This window comes from Hypomesus transpacificus, chromosome 24 (assembly GCF_021917145.1).
Source record: "Hypomesus transpacificus isolate Combined female chromosome 24, fHypTra1, whole genome shotgun sequence".
NCBI lineage: Eukaryota > Metazoa > Chordata > Actinopteri > Osmeriformes > Osmeridae > Hypomesus > Hypomesus transpacificus.
In genome coordinates, this window is record NC_061083.1 from 680,731 (window position 1) to 705,018 (window position 24,288).

Below are 24,288 nucleotides of genomic sequence, written 5' to 3' on the forward strand. Positions count from 1 at the left end.
GGGATGGAGGGTGAGTAGAGGAAGGAGATCGATTAACTACAACGGTGTGTAAAAGGTTGTGATGGCAGGAAAGGCACAACATTTGCATCCACCAGCCAAATTCCGGTGGCTTGTAGATATTCAATACTCACCAGCCCAAAAAACGATGGTAATCTATTGAGTGGCAGGTGAAATGTGAACATTCACTAGCCATTTGGACTGTGGACCCCAAAATTACATTTTGCACCCTGAGTACAGGTATGTGTGGGTGTGTGTGCGTATTGTACCTGGGTCTTTTCGACCGAGGCGTTGTGTTTGTCGCACATGGGGCTGATCTCCATGCCTCGCTCCCTCTCCCGGTCCCCCTGGCTGAAGAACTCGTCCATGATGCGGTCAGTCCACTGCCGGTACAGCTGCAGGGGCTTGGTAGGGTTGCTGAGGTCCGCACAGTGCACCATGTTCTGGAGAACCTGGAGCCAGAGCCAGTCGAAACAGTCCACGAGTCACAAACACATACACACACATGCACCTACACGCACCCACACACACACATACACACAGAGATACACAATACACATGCACCCACACAGACCCCCCCCCCCCCCACACACACACACACAGATATACACACACACACACATACACGTACAGATACACACACAGCGCTGACCTGTATCCTGTCAGAGTAGTTGTCCAGCAGCAAGACTCCAGAGCTGGTCACCTTCTTGGTCTCCACCATTGTCTTCAGATCAGCCAGCAGGTTCATGTGCTTGGACATGTCAGTCGCTAGGACCTGGACACACACACAACAAAGGCAGTCAGATGAACAAACTCAAACCGTGCGTGAAATTCCTCTCAAAAGGAACAGAGCCGGAAAAGCAACCAATAGGACTTTGAGGCATCCGATAACAAAACCGAGCATTGGTGAGTAGTGACTCACAATGTCTATGACCATCTTGCGTAGTGATTGTCGTTGTTTTTTGGTCAGGTTCTGGAAGATGTCACAGTTCTCCTCCTGCAGCAGCTTGAATCCCACAGCCAGGTGGTGATTCTCCAGAACTGACGAGTCATTGTACATGAGGGCCAGCTCAGAGTCTGAAGACAACAGAACACACACACTCTCAGAAGGCTTACCAAGCAAAGTTCCCCACAGTCAAACAGGATGCATTTGGTAGCAGACGTGTCAGAGCTTGACAAAAAATATTCAAACCGAGTGTGAGTCTACACTGAGTGTGAGCCTGCGTCCACATAGAGTGAAACAAACCGACAGACAGACACGCTGGTGTTTCCTAGCCCACCTGTGACTCATACTGGCTTGACTGCAGGGAATCCCCATCTGGGATTTAGGTGGGCACGACACAGATATGTGTATGTGTCTGTGTGTGGAATGACGAACAGTTGGAGGTGAAGAAGTATTGTGAGTGGTGAGGAAATAGAGGAAGGCTATATATTGGCTTCCTGCAAAGTGAGTACGGTACATGTGTGTGTGTATGTGTGTGTGTGGGTGGGTGCATTTCTGAGTCTGTCAATGTGTGTGCATGTTTGTGTGTGTACATTAGTGTGTGTGTGGTATGTGTGTGTGTATCAGGGTGTGTGTGGTGTGTTGTTTGGGGGTGGGGGTTCTTTCTGTGTGCGCTGCAGCCCCAATGAGTGATGTTTAGTCTGCTACTCACAGTCACAGGGACAGACTGGTAGTGTTATCGATCTCTCCTCTGGAGTCCACTGACTCTGTGTCAGATGTTAAAGAGTAGTGTGTGTGTTTGGGTGGTGGGCATATTCTGTGTTGGAGTGCAGGACGTGTGTTGTGTGTGTGTGTGTGAAAGTCAGTAAGCTTCGACTCACTGGTACTGATGAGGAACTGGTTAGAGACTCCTGGGTGGTCGACGTCATGGATGGCACTGGCAAAGATGGCTGCCAGGATCTCCAGATCTGTGAAGACAGCCTGGCACAGGGCAGAGGGCAGAGGTCAACTTCACACTACAGTAACTCTGCTCATATAACGGTCAATTCATTATAGGTTTAACAGTAGATTAGGTTTGAATGTGTGTATTTGTGTGTATGTGTGTTGGTGCGGGTATTTGTGTGGGCGTAAACTGAATGTGTACGTGTGTGTAAAGTATGCACAGGTGTGTGTGTGTGGTGTGTATGTGTGGTGTGTGTGTGTACAGTATGCGTGTGTAGATTAGGTGTGGGTGTGTGTGTGTGTGTGTGTGGTATGTGTATGTGTGTGTACAGTACGTGTGTGTGGTGTGTGTGTACAGTATGTGTGTGTGTGTATGGTGTGTGTGTGTATGGTGTGTGTGTGTGCAGTATCTGTGTCAGTGTGTGTGTGTGTAGAGATGTGCGTCAGGGTCCCACCTCTAGAGCAGGGGTGGATAGCAGCACATGTGTGGACTGGGTCACATCAGCAGCATGGATGTTGTTGTGATAGGCCACATCGCCATGGTAATGGTCTTCTAAGGTCATCAGGTAGGTTATAAAGGTGTCGAGTGGAATTTTGAACGTTTTTAACAAGTCTCTCTCCTGCAAGATGAGACAGCGTTTTAACATATACTGTGGCAGTCAAGTAATGGTATTACAGTAACTGGAGATAAGTTAACTCCAGTTATATGTGTCGGAATACCTGGAATATGGAATACATCATGACTGTAAGTGGCCGGTTCCCAGAGAACTCTGTGACTTTGAAAACATTAAGGCCCCATTTATTCACATCCTCCAGTTCCTGTGAAGACACACGTTAGAGGTGTTAGAGCTATGCTTTCTCCTTATCTTGTTCTTTCCACTCTTCCCACTTCCCACCATCCCTCCCTCTCTCTCTCTCTCTCTCTCTCTCTCTCTCTCTCTCTCTCTCTCTCTCCCTCCCTCCCTCCCTCCCTCCCTCCCTCCCTCCCTCCCTCTCTCTCTCTCTCTCTCTCTCTCCCTCCCTCCCTCCCTCCCTCCCTCCCTCCCTCCCTCTCTCTCTCTCTCTCTCTCTCTCTCTCTCTCTCTCTCTCTCTCTCTCTCTCTCTCTCTCTCTCTCTTTCTCCTTGTCTCCGCCCTCTTCTTCATCCCTTTCCTGACCTCTACTTCCAACCCCCCTTTGCCTCTCTCCCTCCCATTCCTTCTGCACTCCTCATCTAAAAATCCCCCTTTCCTACTCTCCCACCTCTATCCCCCTACTTCCGCCCCCTCTCTCTTCCCCCCCTTCGTTTTCATCCTCTACCTCTCCTCCCGCCCCACTTCCATCCCCCCTCTCCTTCCCCTCTTCCTTTACCTACTCTCCTCCACTTCATCCCTCTTCCACTTCTCCTATTCCCCCCTCTCATCCTCCCCCTCCCGCTCCCGCTCCTTACCCTCCTCTCCCTCCTCTCCCTCCTCCCTTCCCCCCTCCCCTCCCCCCACCTCCTCCTTCCCCCCGCCCTTCACCTTGGCCAGCTCTTCCTCCGTCTCCGTCTTGACTCCGAAGCGGGGGATGTTGGAGTTGGTGAGGCTGGAGCTGTGCTGCAGCTTCTTCACGCCGCTGATCTGACACATGGGCTTGTTCTTCTTCTCGTCCTTCTCCTTCTGTGTCTGTGGAGAGGGCATCTCCACCTCGTGCTGCTTGTCTGCGAGGCCGAGACAGAGAGAGGAGGCCGTGAGATGAGACAGTGCTGGATCTACTAGATTACGTCTAAAACACGGGAGGTGGGAAGCCATGTAACTTGGCTTCTACATTTCAGAATAGAGATCGTTTCGACCAGAATTTGGACAATATAAATATTATACATGATTCCTTTCCACTGTTTATCATAGCAGGAATGTTTGTAGCTACAACACAGTTGATGAGAGAAAAGAGCAGATGCTCAGCTATGAATTTATTTTAAAATTTGAGATGATTGAGAGGTAAAGGTCATCTGCATTCATGTCAAAACCAGTGTGTACTTCTCATATATAAACCAAACCCTGCAACACTTAACAAGAAACACACCACTAAATCCCACAGAAAAGCTCGAAAAATGTCTGGAGTGGAGAATATCTCCAAAAAAGATATGTCGAGTAAATACACTGTGGTAATGTGTTGTTTTAGTCTCTCTGGTAGATACCAGAGAGTCTCTCTGATTGGGTTGGAGGAAGCGGGGGTCATCATTGAGTGGAAAAGTCCCGACAGGAGTGTCAGAGGTCTGGCTGCTCACCCAGGAAGGTGCTGGAGATGAACTCTGACACCTGGTTCCCCGACCGGCTCATCTCAGACAGGTGCGTGAGCTCCCTGTTCAGCATCCTCTTGAACTGAGAAACAAACGAAAGGCACAAAGACACAACACACACATTGGTAATTAGAGACTTTGGTTTTGTCTACTTTATTTTGGATATATGTCATACTGAAAAGAAATTAGATCAGGATATCATCTTTTTTAGATTTCAAATTAATACATGTATCCGAGTGGACACAATTTAGCATCCTAACCGTTGAATATCATGAGACAAAACTAAAGTGATCTTAGATATATTTAGAAATCTAAAACATATATACAGTGTTGTGCATAAAATATATTGTTCAGCACTGGTTTTATGTTAATTACAATATAAACATGCCCAATTTTGATCTGCAGTGAGGGGTCTCAAGAGCTTTATAAAATAACACAAAACAGCCATGGGTTTTAAAAGCAATTCTCATTAATAATACTTAACAATAAAAATTCTAACAACAGTGTCCTTGACAAACACACAGACACACTCACACTCACACACATGCACATACACTCATGCATGCACGCACGTTCACACATACTCCAGTCTTGATGCCAACAAAGACTAGGTGAGATGCTACACCTACGTCATGGTTAAACCAACACTCCTTTCCCATGTCTACTCTCCCATTACCCCTCTCCTTCCCTCTTTCCCTCTTCGAAAACTGATTGGAGTGGCAGATCCCAATTTATCCCATGATTTAAAGGACAGTCTGATTGACTTGGAGGAGAACTATTGAGATTGAGCATTAACAAACTGATTGCAAAACAGAAGTCACTTCAAAATAAAGCCATTGGGGTCAACAGCAACAACAACTAAAAAACATAATATTTTGCATTTAATTACTAATAACCTTTAGGGTGGATGCAAGGCATTACAGTACTTATTTATGGAGATTGATTACATTGGGGTTATTGATCACAGACCACTAGTGTTTGCTGAATGATGATATATCAAATTGCACTTGAAACACATATTTTGGGCTTTGAAAAAAGATTGCATCCCTCTTCAGTCTAGTGAAGGTGTCAGACATATTCCAAGTACAGTACCAGCCTCCCAATTTGTATAATTATAATAATAGCACATTACTGTAAAGAACAAAAGGACAAAATAATAAAACTCAGTGCTTTTTTTAAACGTTTCCAACAAACCGTTTCCTTCAGATGCTTCAAAATAAACCAACTGAGCCATTCCTCAGTATGCTTTCCTTAACATACTGACTAACGCTCTTTCTCTCTTCCATAGAAAAGAGACAACACACCTTTCTCCATGCTTATCTATATCCCAGGATTGGCAAAGATGCGTCTTGGGAAACACATCACCAAACACAAAGATACCCCTGTCTGTCTCTCTCTCTTTCTGTCCTTTCTCTCACACAAACCTGACAAATATAGAGATGAAAAGATGCACATTCCTGAGCGTGTCAAGGTTGAGAATCCTTTCCTTTGTTTGACGATGACAGTCTACCATCTTTTTCTGGCTGGCATCAAAACTGGTAAATGGTCTTATTACTAACTGAATCCTACCTACCTGACTCTAGATTAGATGTCTTACCTTAATATAACCCCAAGACACAGTCAGAAGATAGTTGGCTTCAGGCATTTTGAAAATCCCCCCAAAAAGCAGTCCGGAGATAATAAGACTACTAGATCCAGAGACTGTACATCAGGTGATACGCAGATAAGAAAGGAAATCAAGGGAGAGAGACTATCCCAGTGAAGAGAGATATATAGAGAGAGGCTAGTTTCCCCGAGAGAAGCAGAGTTCCAGGTACACCCACAGGACTAAGAGAGTACAAGCAGCCTGTCTTTCTGCTGTGGGTGTCTTTCCAGAAAGAGCCATGGGTCCAGGTGAGTCCTGAGAGTGTGACTGAGCTTGGGAAGAGCTGGTGACAGAGTGTGTCTTCCTGGGGGTCGGATGAGAGCATCGCCACCCCGCGTTCACACAGGGCTTTAAATTATGGATGAAGAAGAGGATGCTGGGAAGATGCCAGACGCGCTGGGAGACGAAGCTTTTCTGTCAACAGCTTCCAAACAAGGCTGGCTCTGTGTCTCAGCCTGGCGCCCATGTGAAGCTGCGGCCAATCAAGAAACCTGCTAGGGGAATGCGGTGAGCTCATCACCAGCTCTGATTTGCTAGCCTGGAACAGAGTGAGCTCATCCCATTCTGCGATTGGCTGGAACTGAAGTCAAGGGAAATGTCTCAAAGGAGGTGTTTTTGTCGTCCGTCTTTTCCTTTGAAATACCAGGTGTGTCATGTGTGTGAAAGAGAGCGAGAGAGGGAGAGAGAGAGGCAGAGAGTAACAAACCAAGAGGGAGAGAGAGGGAAACAGAGATAGAAAGAGAGAGGGATGTAAGAGGGAGTGTTTGTGTCTCTGTCTCTGTACATGTTACTGGAAGTGGTCTCATTTTCTGAGGTGATGCATGTCTGCGTTAATATGATCTTTGACAGACATTCTGTGAGTTTGGGCGGGGGGGAGGAGGGGAGTTGAGGAGGAGGTGGGAAACTGTGTCATTCAACTGAGGTAATCTGTGAGATGCTCTTGCTGGTAACGGAGATTACACCATCCATGCAATATTCATCCTGAAAGGGATTCACACCAACTTCCTAGGGGGTGGGCCACAATGAGGAACAAAGAAGAGAACAAAAAACATGTGGAATATGTGAACATCCATGAAACTTTTACAATGAAGAAACGTCACAGGGCAGTCTGGGATATGGCTGACTGTAGCAGGACGTTTGGAACAACAGTGAGATCACTGTGAGGAGTTCGAAGGTCACTCAGAAAAGGCTGACGTTCTCAAAGGTCTTGGACGGTGAGGGACTTTGTGATCACAATTCTTAATCTTTTGCTGAAGTCAAATTGGGAAAATGACCCCTTCATCCAGCCACTTCCATACTAAATGACTGAATTGGTAGAAGGGGAAAGATGAGACGCGAGAAGGGGAGAGGAAAAGAAGGGAGAGATGGGAAAGCGAGGAGAGGAAAAGAGAGGGGAGAAGAGGATAGTAGAGGAGAAGAGAGGGACATACTTGTCTCTCAGTACTTTACACCTTGGCTTTCCATTCAGCCCAGACAGCATTGTGGGTAATTTACAGCTCCAAAAGAGCAGATGAGACCACTGGCGTCATGGTAACGGAGATATAGAGCCTCCGTCTATGTTCAAGACTCTGATCAAGCCATCACAGGCCCAGACCAACACACACACACTCTCCCTCTCTCTCTCACACTCACACACATAGCTGCTATTGATAGCTCATGTAAGAGGTGTGAAAACACACCATTGGGTAAAAATTGGAAAGCATCACACCATTCTACTCTGTGACTTTTGTATAATTTGTTTTGTGGAAGTGTGACCCCAAATAGTCATCCCCTGCTGAATATAGCCTTAGTCACTATGAGTCATAAAGATGGGTGGCTCAATGATTTCTACTTAACCTTTTGTGATACGATCATTGAAATTTAAATATATATGATGCTGTATATCAAAGTGTCACATCAAATTACAGCCAATCCTGTAGGTGAAAGACAAGGCGGAGGAGGAGGAACACATTTTGAATATAAAATCAATGGTAATATTCGAGCGTCCTGAACATCATTTTATTTGATTGTTTTCTGCACCCTTCTCCACTTTTCGGGTCCTTCTTCAAATCATGCTTGTAGACGTCCATCAGGTGCCTTGACCCAGGGCACCCCAGGAAGCCCTGTTCTACCGTTCGGTGTGACGTCCGTCCGGGGAGCCTGCCTGGCGGAGCCCCCCGTGTCCCGGCTCCACGGCCGCGCGCCAGAGCGAGACAGCCAGCCGACCAGGCCCCAGGGTGTTGCCATGGCAACCAGGGCGGGGGGGGGGGGTCGAGGGGGCTGTGTGGCTGTGCATCGGAGGGGCAGCCATGAGAGGACACGGCTGCGTTCGCTTTGCTTCGAAACACGGGCAGAACCCAAAAAATAAAATAATAAAATAATTTCGCCTTCGAGATTTGGGTCTTGATCACCGCCTGTCGCTATGGCAATGTTGGCTATCCGTCTCTCTCGCTCTCTCTCTCTCTCTCTCTCTCTCTCTCTCTCTCTCTCTCTCTCTCTCTCTCTCTCTCTCTCTGTCTCTCTTCTCTGTCTCTCTCTCTCTATGTGCGTGTGTCTCTTGTTTGTCCGTCTGTCCTTCTGTCTCCATCCTCTCCCCGCCTGCCCCTCCCCCCCATTGTGACATCACAGAGTGACATCACCGGAGGCGGAGCTGATTAGCATGCATGGCAGCATGGCCAGGCCTCGGAGGAGATGTTGGAGCATGCTCAGTGCACGCCTCCCTCCCTCCCTTTCCTGCCTGTCTGCCTGACAACCTTGCTGCTCTCACAGCCACAGATACACACCATCTCTGTCTGCCTGCCCACATACACACAATATGTGTCTGTCCAAATACACACTAAGTCTGTCTGTCCACACATAATGTCTGTCTGTCCACACACCCCACATCTGTCTGTCTGTCTGTCTCTTTGTTTGCCTGTCTGTCTGTACTAAAGAGAGAGAAACACCCCGGGTCTGCCAAGATGGTGGGAGAAAAGCACCATATATGCAGCGACATGGTCAAATATGAGTCCTAATCTTCCTCTGTTTACCCGAAGATTCAGACGGTGCAGCTGAGAAACATACAGCTGGGAAGGCTACCACCTCCGCTGGGCCATTACATTGCACTCAACGGTGTAAGAATGACCTTCTAACAACAAACTTCTCTTCACCTATTACACGAGGGCAAAGCAACCATACATCAGAACATACACTCTGATCCTTTTAAATTGAAAATGATTTGGAAGCCCCAAAACTTAATGAGGACTTCATCTCACGACCACTGGTCTAGAAAATGTGACATTCAAACGAGAAGAGGTACTCACTTTAAGCATTCCCTTGTTTATTTGCAGACAGAGCATCAATGTTTTAATTCATCTCAACACTTTAAACATCCACTGAATAATTTATCTGGGAAAATGACCAAAACTTTACAAAGTAAAAAGACACGCTATTTTCACACCTACACAAACAAACACACAGTTTGCTACATGTAAAAAAAAAACTACAAGCCTGTAGTCTGTCATCCTTTATGGATAGTGGCACACGCAAATGGCTGTATGGCATTTTGGATATTGTAGTTTTATGGAGTACAGCAGATTCTGAGATCCCCCTCCACAGAATTGAATGGATTGGTCTGACTTACCTTGTTGGAGGCCATCTCACTGACAGAGTGTCTGGTCTGCAGGGTCTCCAGCTGGTCCAGGCACCAGTCCAGCTCTTCCAGAGTCTCTGTGGCTAGCTTCTGGTAGGCCTCCTCTGGGGGGGCGAGACAGGGGGGCAGGGGGTCAGTACAGGCCCGCTGCAGGGGGCTAGCGTAGGGGTCTCCAGACCCTGGGTCCGCCACCCCACACACAGCTATGCTGGGACGCCCCGAGTGAACGCATGGGCGACTCTTCATACTGAACTGGGGGAGGCAGGGGGGGGGGGGAGTGAGGGACCGAGAGAGGGGCCCAGTCCTGTGTCCTAACCCAAGATACTGAGCTCACAGCCAGTCTGGTCACAACCGCAACCTTCCCCTGTTGTGGAGGCCCCTTCTCCACACAGCAAGTGTCCGACAGTGTGGGGAGGTCGGACGGACATCAATTCCACAAGTGCAACAGCTGGGTGATGGCCCTAATGTCCACACATATGCCTCTGAACCAGCTTGAATAACTACTAGAGCATAAAAAAATGTAATACTGAGGTGGCCTCTAAGCTTCCAACACGTACGACAAAAACAATTCCCTCACGCACAGACACGACAGCCGAGTCTCAGGCTTCTCTGTGCCTCAGGTTCAGTTCATAGTCCATCGAGGTGTAGTTCCAGTCATGGAGCAGGATAAACAGAAGTTTCATTAGCAGGCCCATGTCTGCCTGCTGAGGTATCAAGGGATGGAGGGGTGAATAGGAATGGAGAGTGGAGGATGAGGAGGAGAGAGAAAGAGAGAGACGGGGGGGGGGGGGTCTGGCGGGAACCTCAGACCCAGCGAAGCTTCATCTCAACACTGCCTGAACCGGAACAAAGACACCCTCACTGTAGCATGCTGGCAAGGACCGGCGGTGTGCAGTCCACACACACACACACACGCAAACACCAGACGTAGACCTAGCCGCAACACATCATCCCTGATCAGCCTCTTTGTTGTTGAAAGGCTGCACATCCAATATGTTCAGAAACGGAGGGCTGTAATCCAGAGTGTGTACTGTGTGGTGTGTGTGTGTGTCCTTCCCTCCGGGCGGTGAGCTGTGACCAGCGGTGACCAGCTGCAGCGGTATCCCTGCTAGATGAACGTGAAATCGCTGGTCTCCCTCAGAGCGCTACCTAAAGGACTGCACTGTGGATAAGAGAGGGCCGCAGCTAAAGCCTGTCCTGGATTCGGGCGCTGGATCTGGAGTCAGGGCTGGGGGGGCTAGGGGCTGAGCACAAGAGCAGACTACACTAGACGGGAACAAACTGGACTTTGCTGGACTGGACTGGCTGGGATTGTTTCAGTATGCAATCTACATTCCCTGGTGGGTCAGGGAATGAGGAGAATACAATGGAGGGATGAAAGACAAGGAGAAACAGGAAACAGGGAGACTCCATAGACGTATTACACTAAAACGAGGAACTTTCTTATGTGGTACACCATAGCTATGTTTTAGACCTTTCATTTCTCTCAACTTTACAACCGACTTTTGCCAAAGTCAGTTTGCATGAATAGGAAGTGTGCATCTCTTACACATCAATTCATATTGACGGGTGGTCGAACACAGGGTATGGGAGTTTGAGAGGGTGGGGGTAGGTGGTGCTGGGTGATCTGGGGCCAGTATCCCGTTGGGAGGGGAACTACGTGCAGCAAACACCGAGACAGCCCTGTCCCTCACAGCCAGCGGCCATGTTAGTCATGAATATCCGAGATCTAGGTCTGCGGTCTGTTTGGGACACTTGTTTTGGAATTGTGATACGATTTCCAGACATGTGTGTGTGTGTGTGCAGTGAACCTTGAACAGTGCTACCTAGCATGTCCAAAAACAAGTTCCAGTGTTGTGTTTTAATCAGCCTCTGACATGGTGGGTGGGGTGAGGGAGGCTAGCCCTGTCGAGTGATTGTTGCGCGCATGCAGTGTTCTGGACACACGTGCAGTTATGTGGCCGCGATGCAGAACCCCCGCAAACGTCAGTGCCGCAACTGCGTGCCCCGACCTTATAACCTGTCCTGTCCTGTCCTCCGTCTCTCACCACTTCCTCTTTCTCGCGCTCCCGTCTTCAAATGCCTCTCTTTCTCCTCATTTACCTCTCTCTCCTTCTTTGTACTGTACCTCACCCAACCACCACACCCCCCCTTTCTGCCTCTCGGTCTCTTTCCTTTCATCCCTCCCCCCTCTCTTCCTCATCCTCTCCGTTTCTAGCACACCCTCTGTATCTCACCTCTCTCTTTTTCCCTTCCCTGTTTTCTGTCTCGGTATCTCTCTCTCCCCCGCCCTCCCTATTTCCATCATGTGGTATCAGCGGACGAGAGTGCCACTCTCTTTGACAGCGACTGCACTGACGTCAATGACATTTTTCTCATGCTCAGTGCGACATCAGACACCAGTGCTCCGAGAGGCCACTGTGCTGCACAGACACAGGGCTGCCGCTAAATCCCGGAGAGGAATGCAGCAGCACCTGGACCGACCGGAGCGGGACAAGAAGAGGGTGAGGGAGGCGAGGTGAAAAGGGAGGAGAGGGAGGAGAGGGAGGAGGAAAAAGGGAGAGGAGAGAGAGTGAACAGGAGGACAAGGAGAGGTGGATCGGTCTCTGGTTGGTTTAGGGGCAGTTCTTTAGGAGTACTTAAAGCCTTTGGTGATATTGCCTATATTAAGGGGCTACACAAATCAAAGTTGATTTGGTTTTCGGTGTCTGTGTGAGTGTGTGTGTGTGTGTGTGTAGGTGGGGGGGGGGGGGGCAGGGGTACGAAAAAGGCTAGTGTTTGTTCAACGTTCTATAATCTGTAACCAACTGAAATAACTTGAAATACTGACCGGAGAGATTTTCATTGCAAGTTCAGAGGTCATGGATGTGTATTTTTAGCTAGTTCTAAAAGACAGCTCAGAGCAGGACATCAATACATTGACAGACACACGTTTGATCAATGATCTAAGTAGAGAGGGAGAGATGAAGGGATGAATGGATGAAGGTGGGGATGGATGGAGATCTAATTGTCCGTTTGTATTCAAGCCTACTCTAATGGCTTACTATCCTCTCAGTCTACCATTTAAAACTCAATAAAAATGACCAGTTTTATTATCCTCCACAGCAAGCTAAATCTTTAGCTTCAACCTCACTCTCAGTCACAGCCTTCAGCCTCAGGTCTTAGCCAGCTAACCTCAACCAAAGATAACCATAACAGGGATCAGATGGCTGAGCGGGTAGAGCATCGGGCTAGTAATCTGAAGGTTGCCAGTTCGATTCCCGGTCGGTGCACATGACGTTGTGTCCTTGGGCAAGGCACTTCACCCTACTTGCCTCGGGGAGAATGTCCCTGTACTTACTGTAAGTCGCTCTGGATAAGAGCGTCTGCTAAATGACTAAATGAAAATGTAAATGACTCAATGTAAATGACTCAAACAGGCCTTAACGACCTCCCTCAAAGCCACGACATCATGCTCAGCCTCCTCCTAAAGTCTGCCTCGACAGCCTCCAAATGCCTCAGTCTCAGCCCCAGCCTCAGATTCAAACTCAGGTAGCCCCAGCATCCAAGCTACAGTTCTTTACTTCAACCGGAACTTTTTTCAAGCCACAGGCATGGCAATAAAAGTAGCCGATACACTCCAACAACCGTCATGACTCGTGATGCTGCGTATCGGCTGGACCAGTAATGGATGTACCTGCCCCCGCTCACCAGGTCTAATAATAGCACGATGTCATCGCTTCATCAACATACTCAGTGCACTTTGTACATTGCTGAATGCTGTGTAAGCTCAACAAACTGAGTGAAGGAGACTGAGAGAGAGATGCAAAGAGAGGCAAAAAAAAGTGAATCAACGCATCGACACATTCCATTTCATGACACGTTATCATGCATGGCTAGCTCCACCCTGTATGGACATTGAGCGACAGGACAGTTTATCTAGTGTAGGCCAAGGGACCGGGGTACAAGGAGCCGAGCACGTCAAGGACAAGGTCTATTTTGGTCCAAGGTCTCTGGGCTCTCCAGCAGAAGCACTGATGATCCAAGTGATCCACTGTTATCCAAGCCTCGCTGTGATCTACAGCCCCGTGGCAAAGTATGTCAAACCTAATGCAGCCACTGTTAACCTGGTGACTTGTGGCATTTTGATCTGTGTGTCGTCTGCTTCCTCTGTGTGGAGAGGTGGCAATATATCTTGTAAACAGGGTCAGATGGGTCAGATGGCTCAGCGGTTAGGGAGTCGGGCTAGTAATAAGAAGGTTGCTGGTTTGATTCCCGGCAAGGCAAAATGACGTTGTGTCCTTGGGCAAGGCACTTCACCCTACTTGCCTCGGGGAAAATGTCCCCGTGCTTACTGTAAGTCGCTCTGGATAAGAGCGTCTGCTAAACGACTAAATGTAGACACACGACTGCACTTTACAGTTCACACGTGTGCATACATTTGCCCATGCAGAGCCTGAGCAAAATAAGGATCCTATATTTAATATAATCTCTTTATCTCTCTCTCCCTCCCTCACACACACACCCACACATCCTTTCTGTCTGCCTCTGTGTGTTTCTCTCGCTCATACACAAACACCTATGTACACACACACACACACAAACACACACACTCAAAAACATGTATGTTTGGATACAACGTACCTGTAAAGGAGGTCTTGGTGATAGGGGGTGGATTACACATGGGTGATCTTCTGGTGTAGAGAAAAACAAAAAAAGCAGCCTCAGTCGTCAATTCCAACAGCTCTCAGGTTGAACAGTAGCGTTATGGCAAGAGGGCACCTTTACAGAGCTCTGGCTAGTGTTGTTGTAATGCCATGTCTGGCCAGCAAGGGGAGACATTCTACCGCTGGCCATTGAGTGACATTCACATCCAAATACATAGATTGAAAACTAGAACTATGATTGAAATGTGGTTATTATCCACACAACTTACTTGTTTGCCCTTTCTCTTTCTTGTTGTAAATTGGTTAATGCAGCAAAATTATTCCGTACAGTTCTTAAACTGGCCAGAACCTGGAGGGGAAAAGGAGGAGGGAAAGAAATGAGAGGAGTAGAATGAAAAAAGTATCCATTGGTTAGAAGGTTTATACTACAAACACATGCTCCTCACACAGTGTATGGCGTTACAGTACAATACTGTTAATTAACATACCAGTCTGAATTTGGACTCACCTGTGCAAATGGTGTTACAATCATATCGTCACCATGACTGCAAGAGAGAAAACATATTCAAATTAGATCCCCAAGTCTGATCTTGTACACAAAGCATAGCTATCCAGGTGAATCATTCCAGGTGACATGAATATGATTAATTTTCAGAGAAGGTAAATGACAAAGAGGGCAAAGCCATTCCACTGTTTCATAACCATGCATAACCATACAGTGTAAGTAGAGCATTTAACAAGCACAGGGATCCCCGAAATCCACATCAAAAGGATGTCCTGTTCGACATGAGAATGTGAGAATACATGAAATGCATGAATACAGTTATTTGCAGTCTGTATCTCTCTCGCATACACCATGTGTCATGTCACTCTTGACTAACCCCCTGGGTATCCCCCTGATCCCAGCCCCCACCCTGCCCTCTCACCCCCCTGCCAGCCTGAGGGAGAAAGACTTGGAGAGATATGGCTGTCACACGCTCCCATGGTCAGAGAACTGGAATGTGACACAAATAAAGCCTTCTAAACATAGAGGGAGGGGGAGAGAAAGAGAGAGAGCGAGAATGTGTTTGTGATGAGTGAGAGACCCCAAGAGACGGAATAAGAGTAATATTAAACAGGCATGTGAACACATGGCATGTGAGGTAGGGAGAGAGACATGGAGGAAGAGAGGGGAGGAGAGATGGCCAGAAAGAACGGAGGAGAGAAGAGACTCTGTCTCCTGATCTGTATTGACAGTCATCAGGAGAGCTTTTCTTTCCACAGTTACTGGCATTCATTTTAATTTGATGCCACAGAGGAGCACTTTAAGTTTAATCAGAATGTGAACTATTCACATTCGGAAAGAACTTAAAGTAACGGTGGAAAGAAAAGCTCTCCTGATGACTGTCAATACAGAGCAGTAGACTGAGTCTCTTTTCTCCTTCGTGTACTTCACAGCGTATCAGCTTTCCCAGAAAGACAGGTCTACACAGTGCATTGATTTGCTTTGTCCGTGTTTGAATGTACACATCGGATGTGAATGTGAACGTTGAATGTAGTTACCCTTAACCGTCCTTGGCTTTTGTATAGCAATCAAACAAAATCAATCTCTGAAGGCAGAGTAATATCCTTCATCATTGAGTAACAAGTGTTTCCTGTCATTCTCATCCATCTCCTATAAATCTCTGCACTTTTCTTGGAACCGTCTTTTCTGTTAGGGATTGCAACTGTAGTATACCAAATCTTAAGTGTAAATGTACAGAGAGCTTTCTTGATAAACGGCAATGCTACATTGTATACACTATGGCCTCACTTCTGGAATCACTCTGTGTATGTGTGTGTGTGTGTGTGTGTGTTTGAGTGAAGGTGGGGTTGGGGGGGTCTACGTGTGACTCCATGTGTGATTTTCCTGTAGGGCTATGTGTGTTTTCACAGTGACAAGCTGGTTCATGCTGTAGGGCTGGGAACAGGCGGCCTCTCTCTGACACCTCAGTACCAGCTGCCAGTCAGCCAGTCAGCTCCAACTGCCCACAGCCATGACCTAGAAGTGTCTGGCACAGGCAGAAACTGACCTTGCCCAGTCCCCTTGTACAACCTTTCTGGTTGTTTACCAGAGTTATTAGTTATGAGTTATCTTTATTCGTTTCAAGAGAGGGGGGGGGGGGGAAGGGGGGAAGGGGGTGTAGCAGAGTTGGTAAAGTAGATCAAATGGAAGAAGAAGACGAAGAAGAAGAAGAAGAAGAAAAAAGCAAATGAGCCGCTCACATGTCGCTGGCGATGGAGGAGTTGCGGGACATGGACTTGGGTGACAGGTCATAGTCGCTGTCCGAGCGGTAGAGGAAGGACTCCCTCCGTTGGCTGTGGACAAAGTTGGCCTGCAGGATGAGGCCTGAACCCGGGCTGGCCATGGGGTCCAGGGGGCTGCGACCCGACGACGTCCCGTTGTCCACATCGAAACTACAAGATAGAGAGGAGAGAGAGAGAGACAGAAATTGTCATTAGCAACATGATCTCAATCCACATCAATAACTGAAGAAGCTTTTCTTCCACAACACTGTTTCTCAATTGCCTTCCTCTCTACACATCAATCAATGTTGGACTTTCCCAATCCATAAAGTTAGCTTCTTCTGAATAGTTAATTCGGAATTCCTGAAGGCGTTATTTTCTAGGATTTAGTTCACTCCCAGTCTTTCAGACCTAGATTACACCCCATACATTCTAGTGCCCTCTGGACAGGACCTTAGCTCTGAGCAGAGCCATGATGACTCACTGGGCGAATCAACACCATCTGGGTCGACAATGTCACTTCCCCTGTGACATCACGTCTCCTTAGTGTCCCCCTGGTCATCCTCCAGCCAGGGATTACGCCTGTCTTTTCACTCACCCTGCTAAATAATTAATCCCGTGTGTGAGAGAGATAGATGCTGATAGCAGAGGTATTCCCTCCCGAGTGACGTCAAACATACGCCAGGATGACGTGCTCCTCGTCCTCCTCATCCCTTTCCTCATCCCTTATCCCTCTAGTCATGGCTGTCCCCTCTGTTGGGAGAACAGCCATCGTGATAATCCTTCAACATCACCCTCGCTGAGACCAGGACAAAGCACTAATCGCTACGACCCGTGCGTCTGCGCGCGTGTGTGTCTGCGTGTGTGTGTGTGTATGTGTGTGTCTGTATGTGTGTGTCTGTGAGTGTCTGCATGTACGTGTGTGTCTGTACCAGGGCCTGAACTACAATCTGTCTGTATTCATTCATAAAAACGGTGTCTAAACTTTGGTCACAAAAAGCCATAGTGTATCTTGACATGCTTCATGTGGACCAGTTAGTGATACCACTGACCAAACAGCACATGGCACTTCAGTGTAGGGCTTCCAGTTGGAGGGTGTCGATAAGGTCTTACGATCGGTTACAGTTACCGGAACAAAGGTTTCATGTACATGGAGCACGTCTCCCCAGGGAGGTCTATCGCTGTTGCATGTTATTGTAAAGCTCAGCCACACATTCAGACAGCTGCTAGTGTAGCATGCATTATAGATGCCCCTTTAAGCTGAGACTGCAGACTGAAGACATGACGCAAGCCTCTCTCTCTCTCTCTCTCTCTCTCTATCTCTCTCTCTCTCTCTCTCTCTCTCTCTCTCTCTGTACCGCTCTACCTTTCTCACACGCACAAACACACACCTCCATCTCAATCAGAACCGTTACAACACACACACACAGCTGACCCCTATCTGACACCGATGCCACCATACAAACACACACACAAACACATGTGCAGACATACAGGCACCGCCACTGTTAAACGATAGTACAGACAATGTTTTCACGTTTCTTACTGTACATCCAGTGACCCCATTCACGTCATACAGAACATCTGTAGGACCACTTTCCTGAACGTGGCCACAAACGACTGCGTTGGACTCATGCAACTCTCACACCCTAATGAGGTGAGTCACTGCTATCGTAGTAGCTTGACATAGTTTGAAACTTCACTGTTGGTGCAGAACGGGACACGTTGGGCTGGTGTGTGAATTAAAGAAAAACAGATTGTTCTCATTTTCCCTCAGCCCCCCCCAACCCTCAACCACTCAATCTCTCTCTTCTGGTCAGAACAGCCACACTGGTAGTTAGTCTTGCTCAATCTGTTGTCAAACTATATTAAACACACACAAACACACAACCACAACCACACACACAAAACACACATACAGTATCTGCTGAGACGTTCTCCTGAAAAAATACACTGTGTATGCGTGTGTTCATCATACACGTGCATACATGTCAAAACTCAGTACACATTACTGAAAGTTACTTTCAGTTACTTTACTGAAAGTCATGTGCAGTAACACATTCTGATGCAAAACCCATCCCTCATTTCAGCCACCACCTACAACATGTAACACACACACTTATACACACATCACACTGCATATGTTCACAGTCCTCATTTAGGACTCGTTTCCACCATAAGCTCTGACATCTCTGACATCAGCAGTATGCAGTAATAATCACAGAGGGGAGGAGAGGAATAGGGAGGAGAGGTGAGTAAAGGAGAAGTGAGGTAAGTTGAGAGGAATAGGGAGGAGAGGTGAGTAAAGGAGAAGTGAGGTAAGTTGAGAGGAATAGGGAGGAGAGGTGAGTAAAGGAGAAGTGAGGTAAGTTGAGAGGAATAGGGAGGAGAGGTGAGTAAAGGAGGAGTGAGGTAAATTGAGAGGAATAGGGAGGAGAGGTGAGTAAAGGAGAAGTGAGGTAAGTTGAGAGGAATAGGGAGGAGAGGTGAGTAAAGGAGAAGTGAGGTAAGTTGAGGAGAGTAGAGGTCAGGGATAGGGAGGAGAAGTGGAAGAGGAGAAGTGAGGTAAGTTGAGGAAAGGAATAGGGAGGAGAGGTAAAGTGAGGAGAGGAGAGGTGAGGTGAGGAGTGGTGAGTTGAGGAGAGGAGAGATGACAAGAGGAGAGGAAATGAGGAGAGGAGAGTTTAATACCACAAAACCACAAGGTAGTTTCCGTCTCCAAAAAATCTAAGAAGGACTGACAAGACCGCAAGAAGACCATCCTACCTAGTCAGCGATCAACCCTTCCATATCAGTATTCATCTGCACGGTACGGCCTATGTACGGCAAAGTGATCAGAAACAATGGAATGGAACATGCTGGAAGCCCCGTTACACATCACAGATGACAGACAAGCTCAAAGCAAAGAAGGGGAGGTGGAGCTCTGATTGGCTAAACAAAGCATTACTCCTGCCACCACTGAACAGGTGACAGGAAATACTGTGAGCTTGGATACATCCAATGAGGCTGTCTGCAGAGCATCAGACAGTTCTAACACCTCTCCCCCTTCTAAAGCCTTATAAGTCCAGTCTCTCTGGCGGGTCAAACGGAAATTCAGAACTGAGCCTAACTCTACAACCTAACTGAGCCCATGAGGACTTGGCACAAGATGGGAGACCTCGTGTACACACACACATACACATGCACACACACTGGAGGAGCAGGCAGTCATTTCTATAGTTGGGCTGTCATTTGGTCATTTCTTTGAGGAGGCTGGAGAGATTGAAGTATCAAGTGAACATGTGGCTATTTATAGCGCCTCGCTGTAAGTACATGAAGAACTTCAGAGAATGAGACAGAAAGGCTGGGGAGTAGCTTCTAGTACTTTCTCTAAAGTTGGAGGGCAATCCTCTGTCACACGCACAGCACGGCATCGGCATCAAAAATGCCCCTCACACACAGACACACAGACACGCTACACTCTTACACGCAACACACACTGATGCAGGGAACAATGGACTCCCCAGGCCACTGAGTGAATGGTCATTCTACCAATTACAAAAACAGCAGGGGTTGCTGTGTGTGGAGGTGGGAGACAGGTCAAAATCTGGTGCTTAATCTGCTTTAGAGGACACGATGTGTAGGTGTGGGAGAGTGAGTGTGTGTGCGTGCGTGTGAGAGTGTGAGTGTGTGTTTGTGTGAATGGCTGGGCGACAGGGCTTGAACTAAAGCGTGATCAGGGAAGACGACACTCGCTCTTTATTTTAGACGGTTGTGACGACAGAGAGGAGAGACTCCTTGGAGCCGTGTGTGTGCGAGTGTGTGTGTGTGTTGCCCTCCTCAAAGTCAAAACACTTCACAGCCTGCAGCTATTGGAAAGTGACAGAGCCAGTGAGAGAAGGCCGGTGGGGGAGGGACTGGCTGTTTTGATGTCACAGTGACATATGGAACGGAAAACAGAGGAGCTTCAGTGACACAAGGAAGGTCAGCATATGTTGTGACATCACAGACACATCACTAGCAACAAGCGCTAAGTAAATAGCAATAAATGCAAAAAAAGGCTAATCCCTATGGACAAACACTGGGTCTATCTGTCAGAGTTAAGGCTAAGCAGTGCCAAATTAAAATGGAATCAAAGATAAGCCCAGTTCACGATCAATTTATTTACCACATTAGCTAATTGACTTTAGCAAGCAACACTGCCCATAATTATCCACACGTTTTGTATTGTTTTCCAAGTTTTCACAAAGGGCTCAACACGGTTTATATACAGTGCCCTCCAAAAGTATTGGAACAGTGAGGCCAATTCCTTTATTTTTGCTGTAGACTGAAAACATTTGGGCTTGACATCAAACGATGAATGTGAAACCAGAGATCAACGTTTCAGCTTTTATTTCCAGGTATTTACATCAGGATCTGATGCACAAATTAGAAAATATCACCTTTTTGTTCGAACCCACCCATTTGTCACGTGAGCAAAAGTATTGGAACATATGACTGACAGGTGTGTTTTGTTGCCCAGGTGTGTCCTATTACATACATTATTCAATCAATAAATACCACTGAATGTCTACACTCAGGTTCAGATTGGGTAAGATAGGTTTTGTCTATGCAGACTGTATTCAGAGGTGAAAACAACATGAAAACCGGAGCGCTGTCTTTGGGTGAAAAACAAGCAATTGTGAGTCTTAGAGAAGATGGAAAATCAATCAGAGCCATTGCAGAAACATTGGCCATAGCCAGTACAACCATTTGGAATGTCCTGAAGAAGAAGAAAACTACTGGTGTACTAAGTAACAGACGTCGAACAGGTAGACCAAGGAAAACATCAGCAGTTGATGACAGAAACATTGTGAGAGCTGTAAAGAAAGACCCTAAAACAACTGTTAGTGAGATCAGCAACAACCTCCAGATGGCAGGAGTGAAGGTATCACTATCTACTGTTCGCAGAAGACTTCATGAACAAAAGTACAAGGGCTACACCAGAAGATGCAAACCACTCATTAGCAAGAAGAATAGGAAGGCCAGGCTGGAATTTGCCAAAAAGTACAGAGATGAACCTCAAAAATTCTGGGACAAAGTTTTATGGACTGATGAGACAAAGATTAACTTTTACCAAAGTGATGGAAAGGCTAAAGTTTGGAGAAAGAAAGGAACTGCTCATGATCCCAAACACACAAGCTCATCTGTGAAACACGGTGGAGGTAATGTCATGGCTTGGGCTTGCATGGCTTCTTCTGGGACGGGCTCATTAATCTTCATTGAGGATGTAACACATGATGGCAGCAGCAAAATGAACTCGGAAGTCTACAGAAACATTTTGTCTGCCAATTTAAGGAAAGATGCAACCAAACTGATTGGCAGAGCCTTCATCATGCAGCAAGATAACGACCCAAAACACACTGCCAAAACAACAAAGGAGTTCATCAGGGGCAAGAAATGGAAGGTATTAGACTGGCCAAGTCAATCTCCAGACTTAAACCCTATAGAGCATGCATTTTACCTGCTTAAGAGGAGACTGAAGGGAGGAACCCCACAAAACAAACAACAACTGAAAGAGGCTGCAGTGAAAGCCTGGGAAAGCATCAAAAAGGAAGAATGCAAAAGTTTGGTGACGTCAATGGGTCACAGACTTGCTGCAGTTATTGAAAGCAAAGGATTTGCAACTAAATATTAAGTCTTATTCACTTAAATATGTTTTAAGTATATCTGTTCCAATACTTTTGATCACATGACAAATGGGTGGATTCAAACAAAATGTGATATTTTCTTAGTTGTGCATCAGATCCTGATGTAAATACCTGGAAATAAAAGCTGAAACGTTGATCTCTGGTCTCACGTTCATTATTTGATGTCAAGCCCAAATGTTTTCAGTCTACAGCAAAAATAAAGGAATTCGCCTCACTGTTCCAATACTTTTGGAGGGCACTGTATAAATCATAGATGAATGTAGTGGTTGAGGGGGCCTTAACATGTCACAGAGGGGAGGGGTGCTGTGACAGGTCTTGTGACTCCCAGAGTCCCCAGCGTGCTGTGATGTCACAGACGGAGCCATGAGCACAGTCACCAGAGGCTAGGACCTGCAGTGCATTCAGCCATGCAGATAAAAGATAAGCCTATTACACACTCTGATAACACAGGAATGCTCCTCATGGCCTGCCTGTCCTACACACGCACACACACGCACACGCACACACTCACACACACACACACACACACACATGCCCATACACCCATACAGACACACAAACATACACACATACCATTTTTTTTAATCAATGTTTACATCCCCACAGAGACACAGAACTTGTCTTTGTCTTATCTTGGTCTTATCTTTTCACACCTTGTCATTTCCATCAACAAATTGTGGGAAGCATTCAAGAAAACAGCATTTGTCAGCTCCGTACTGTAAGTCATCAGATTATTAGACCTTAGATCTTTGAGCTGAAGTAGGTTCTACATTTAGTACTGTATACAACCAGTAACCTTTGTAGTATCTAATCAAGTTAAGGAGCCCCGACAATGAGATGGCTGACAAAGACCAGGCACTGACACTTTAACGCTCAATAAAGTATGACATACACCCTGAGCCAACTCTGGCCTTAAACTGGGGTCATGTTTGCTTAATAAAGGAACCTAGGGGGGCATTCCACATCCTTCACTCTCTCTCTCTCTCTCTCTCTCTCTCTCTCTCTCTCTCTCTCTCTCTCTCTCTCTGTCTGTCTGTCTGTCTGTCTGTCTGTCTGTCTGTCTGTCTGTCTGTCTGTCTGTCTGTCTGTCTCTCTCTCTCTCTCTCTCTCTCTCTCTCTCTCTCTCTCTCTCTCTCTCTCTCTCTCTCTCTCTCGCACACACGCACACACGCACACACACACATCACTAACCAGTTAGTGTTTATCTAGCTGAAGGGCTCAACTTAAACTAATGTAATGAAGAATTCCACCACGCAAGGAGGCATCACGTTACACACACAACCATTCACACACCCACGCACACAAACACACACACACACACTCAAAGAATGTTGATACATTGTCTAATAAATTGATAATTGTGTAAAGAGAACCCTAGTCAATAAGAGGTAAATTGAATGTCAGTGAATGCACAATGCAAGGCTAGGTAGACAGACAAGAACTTCAACAATTTATCCCACGGACAAAACTGATAAGCATTCAACAGAAAGGTTCATGTCTCCTGAGTGCTCCTGAACTTGAATGAATACATCTTAATGATGTCAGCAAAAGCAGACACAAATAACCTAAAAACAACTTGTTTTCAAAATAACTGACATACATTTCTGAGGAAGTGTTCCAGCAATCCGTTGTGTTGCACTAGTTTCACCGTTCAGTTCAGACAGAGGGCTGAAGCTGTTCTCCCTCTAAAGCTGATCATGTTACCTGTCTGTCATCTAAAGACTTCAACCGTGTTTTACCTTCTTTTGATTCTTTATCTTTTGATTGTCTTACTGACCAGAATTTCCTTTCAAGAGACTCTATCGCTCTTTCTCTATCCCTCTCTTCTTGGTACAGGGGCTTAGGGGAGCTGTAGCTCTCTGCGTGAGAACAACCTGATCCTGTGTCTCAGGTTTCTGGTATTCCAGAAAGTTCTTAGTTTGTGGTTTCTGAACAGAAGGAACCAGCCTAGGACACCAAGTGTTTGCTCAGGGTTCTTCTACTTGGATGCATAAAAATAGCCCAGTTCATCTCTGCAGTGGATGCAAAGACACTGCCAAGGACAAGTTAAGACAGGAGAGAGAGAGAGAGAGAGAGAGAGAGAGAGAGAGAGAGAGAGAGAGAGAGAGAGAGAGAGAGAGAGAGAGAGAGAGAGAGAGAGGGAGTGTGTGGGGGGGTGATGTTCCATTGGGAATACGTTCTACAACAAGGCAAACACGGCCCTCCTCCTTTTCCCGCTGTCAAGACCAGACCCAGTAACTGACTGACTGACATTCCACAGTAAACAAGGGCTTACACAGGTCTTTTACGACCTTGCTAGTGTCTTTCAGTA

At 46.8% G+C, this 24,288-nt stretch overlaps 1 protein-coding gene across 5 annotated transcripts in view; it reads right to left on the reverse strand.

The window, feature by feature from the left end:
• pde4d (phosphodiesterase 4D, cAMP-specific) overlaps positions 1 to 24,288 on the reverse strand; it is a 148,056-nt gene that overhangs the window by 3,963 nt on the left and 119,805 nt on the right. For all 5 annotated transcript variants that reach the window (XM_047048651.1, XM_047048653.1, XM_047048650.1 and 2 more), the window contains 13 exons: positions 16,288 to 16,479; positions 14,552 to 14,588; positions 14,313 to 14,392; positions 14,021 to 14,070; positions 9,389 to 9,501; positions 4,131 to 4,224; positions 3,385 to 3,563; positions 2,603 to 2,701; positions 2,338 to 2,502; positions 1,822 to 1,921; positions 920 to 1,074; positions 650 to 772; positions 267 to 449 (listed from right to left, as the gene is read on the reverse strand). In XM_047048651.1, coding sequence (XP_046904607.1) covers positions 267 to 449; positions 650 to 772; positions 920 to 1,074; positions 1,822 to 1,921; positions 2,338 to 2,502; positions 2,603 to 2,701; positions 3,385 to 3,563; positions 4,131 to 4,224; positions 9,389 to 9,501; positions 14,021 to 14,070; positions 14,313 to 14,392; positions 14,552 to 14,588; positions 16,288 to 16,479 — 1,570 coding nt within the window. The remainder of the gene's footprint in view (positions 1 to 266; positions 450 to 649; positions 773 to 919; positions 1,075 to 1,821; positions 1,922 to 2,337; positions 2,503 to 2,602; positions 2,702 to 3,384; positions 3,564 to 4,130; positions 4,225 to 9,388; positions 9,502 to 14,020; positions 14,071 to 14,312; positions 14,393 to 14,551; positions 14,589 to 16,287; positions 16,480 to 24,288) is intronic.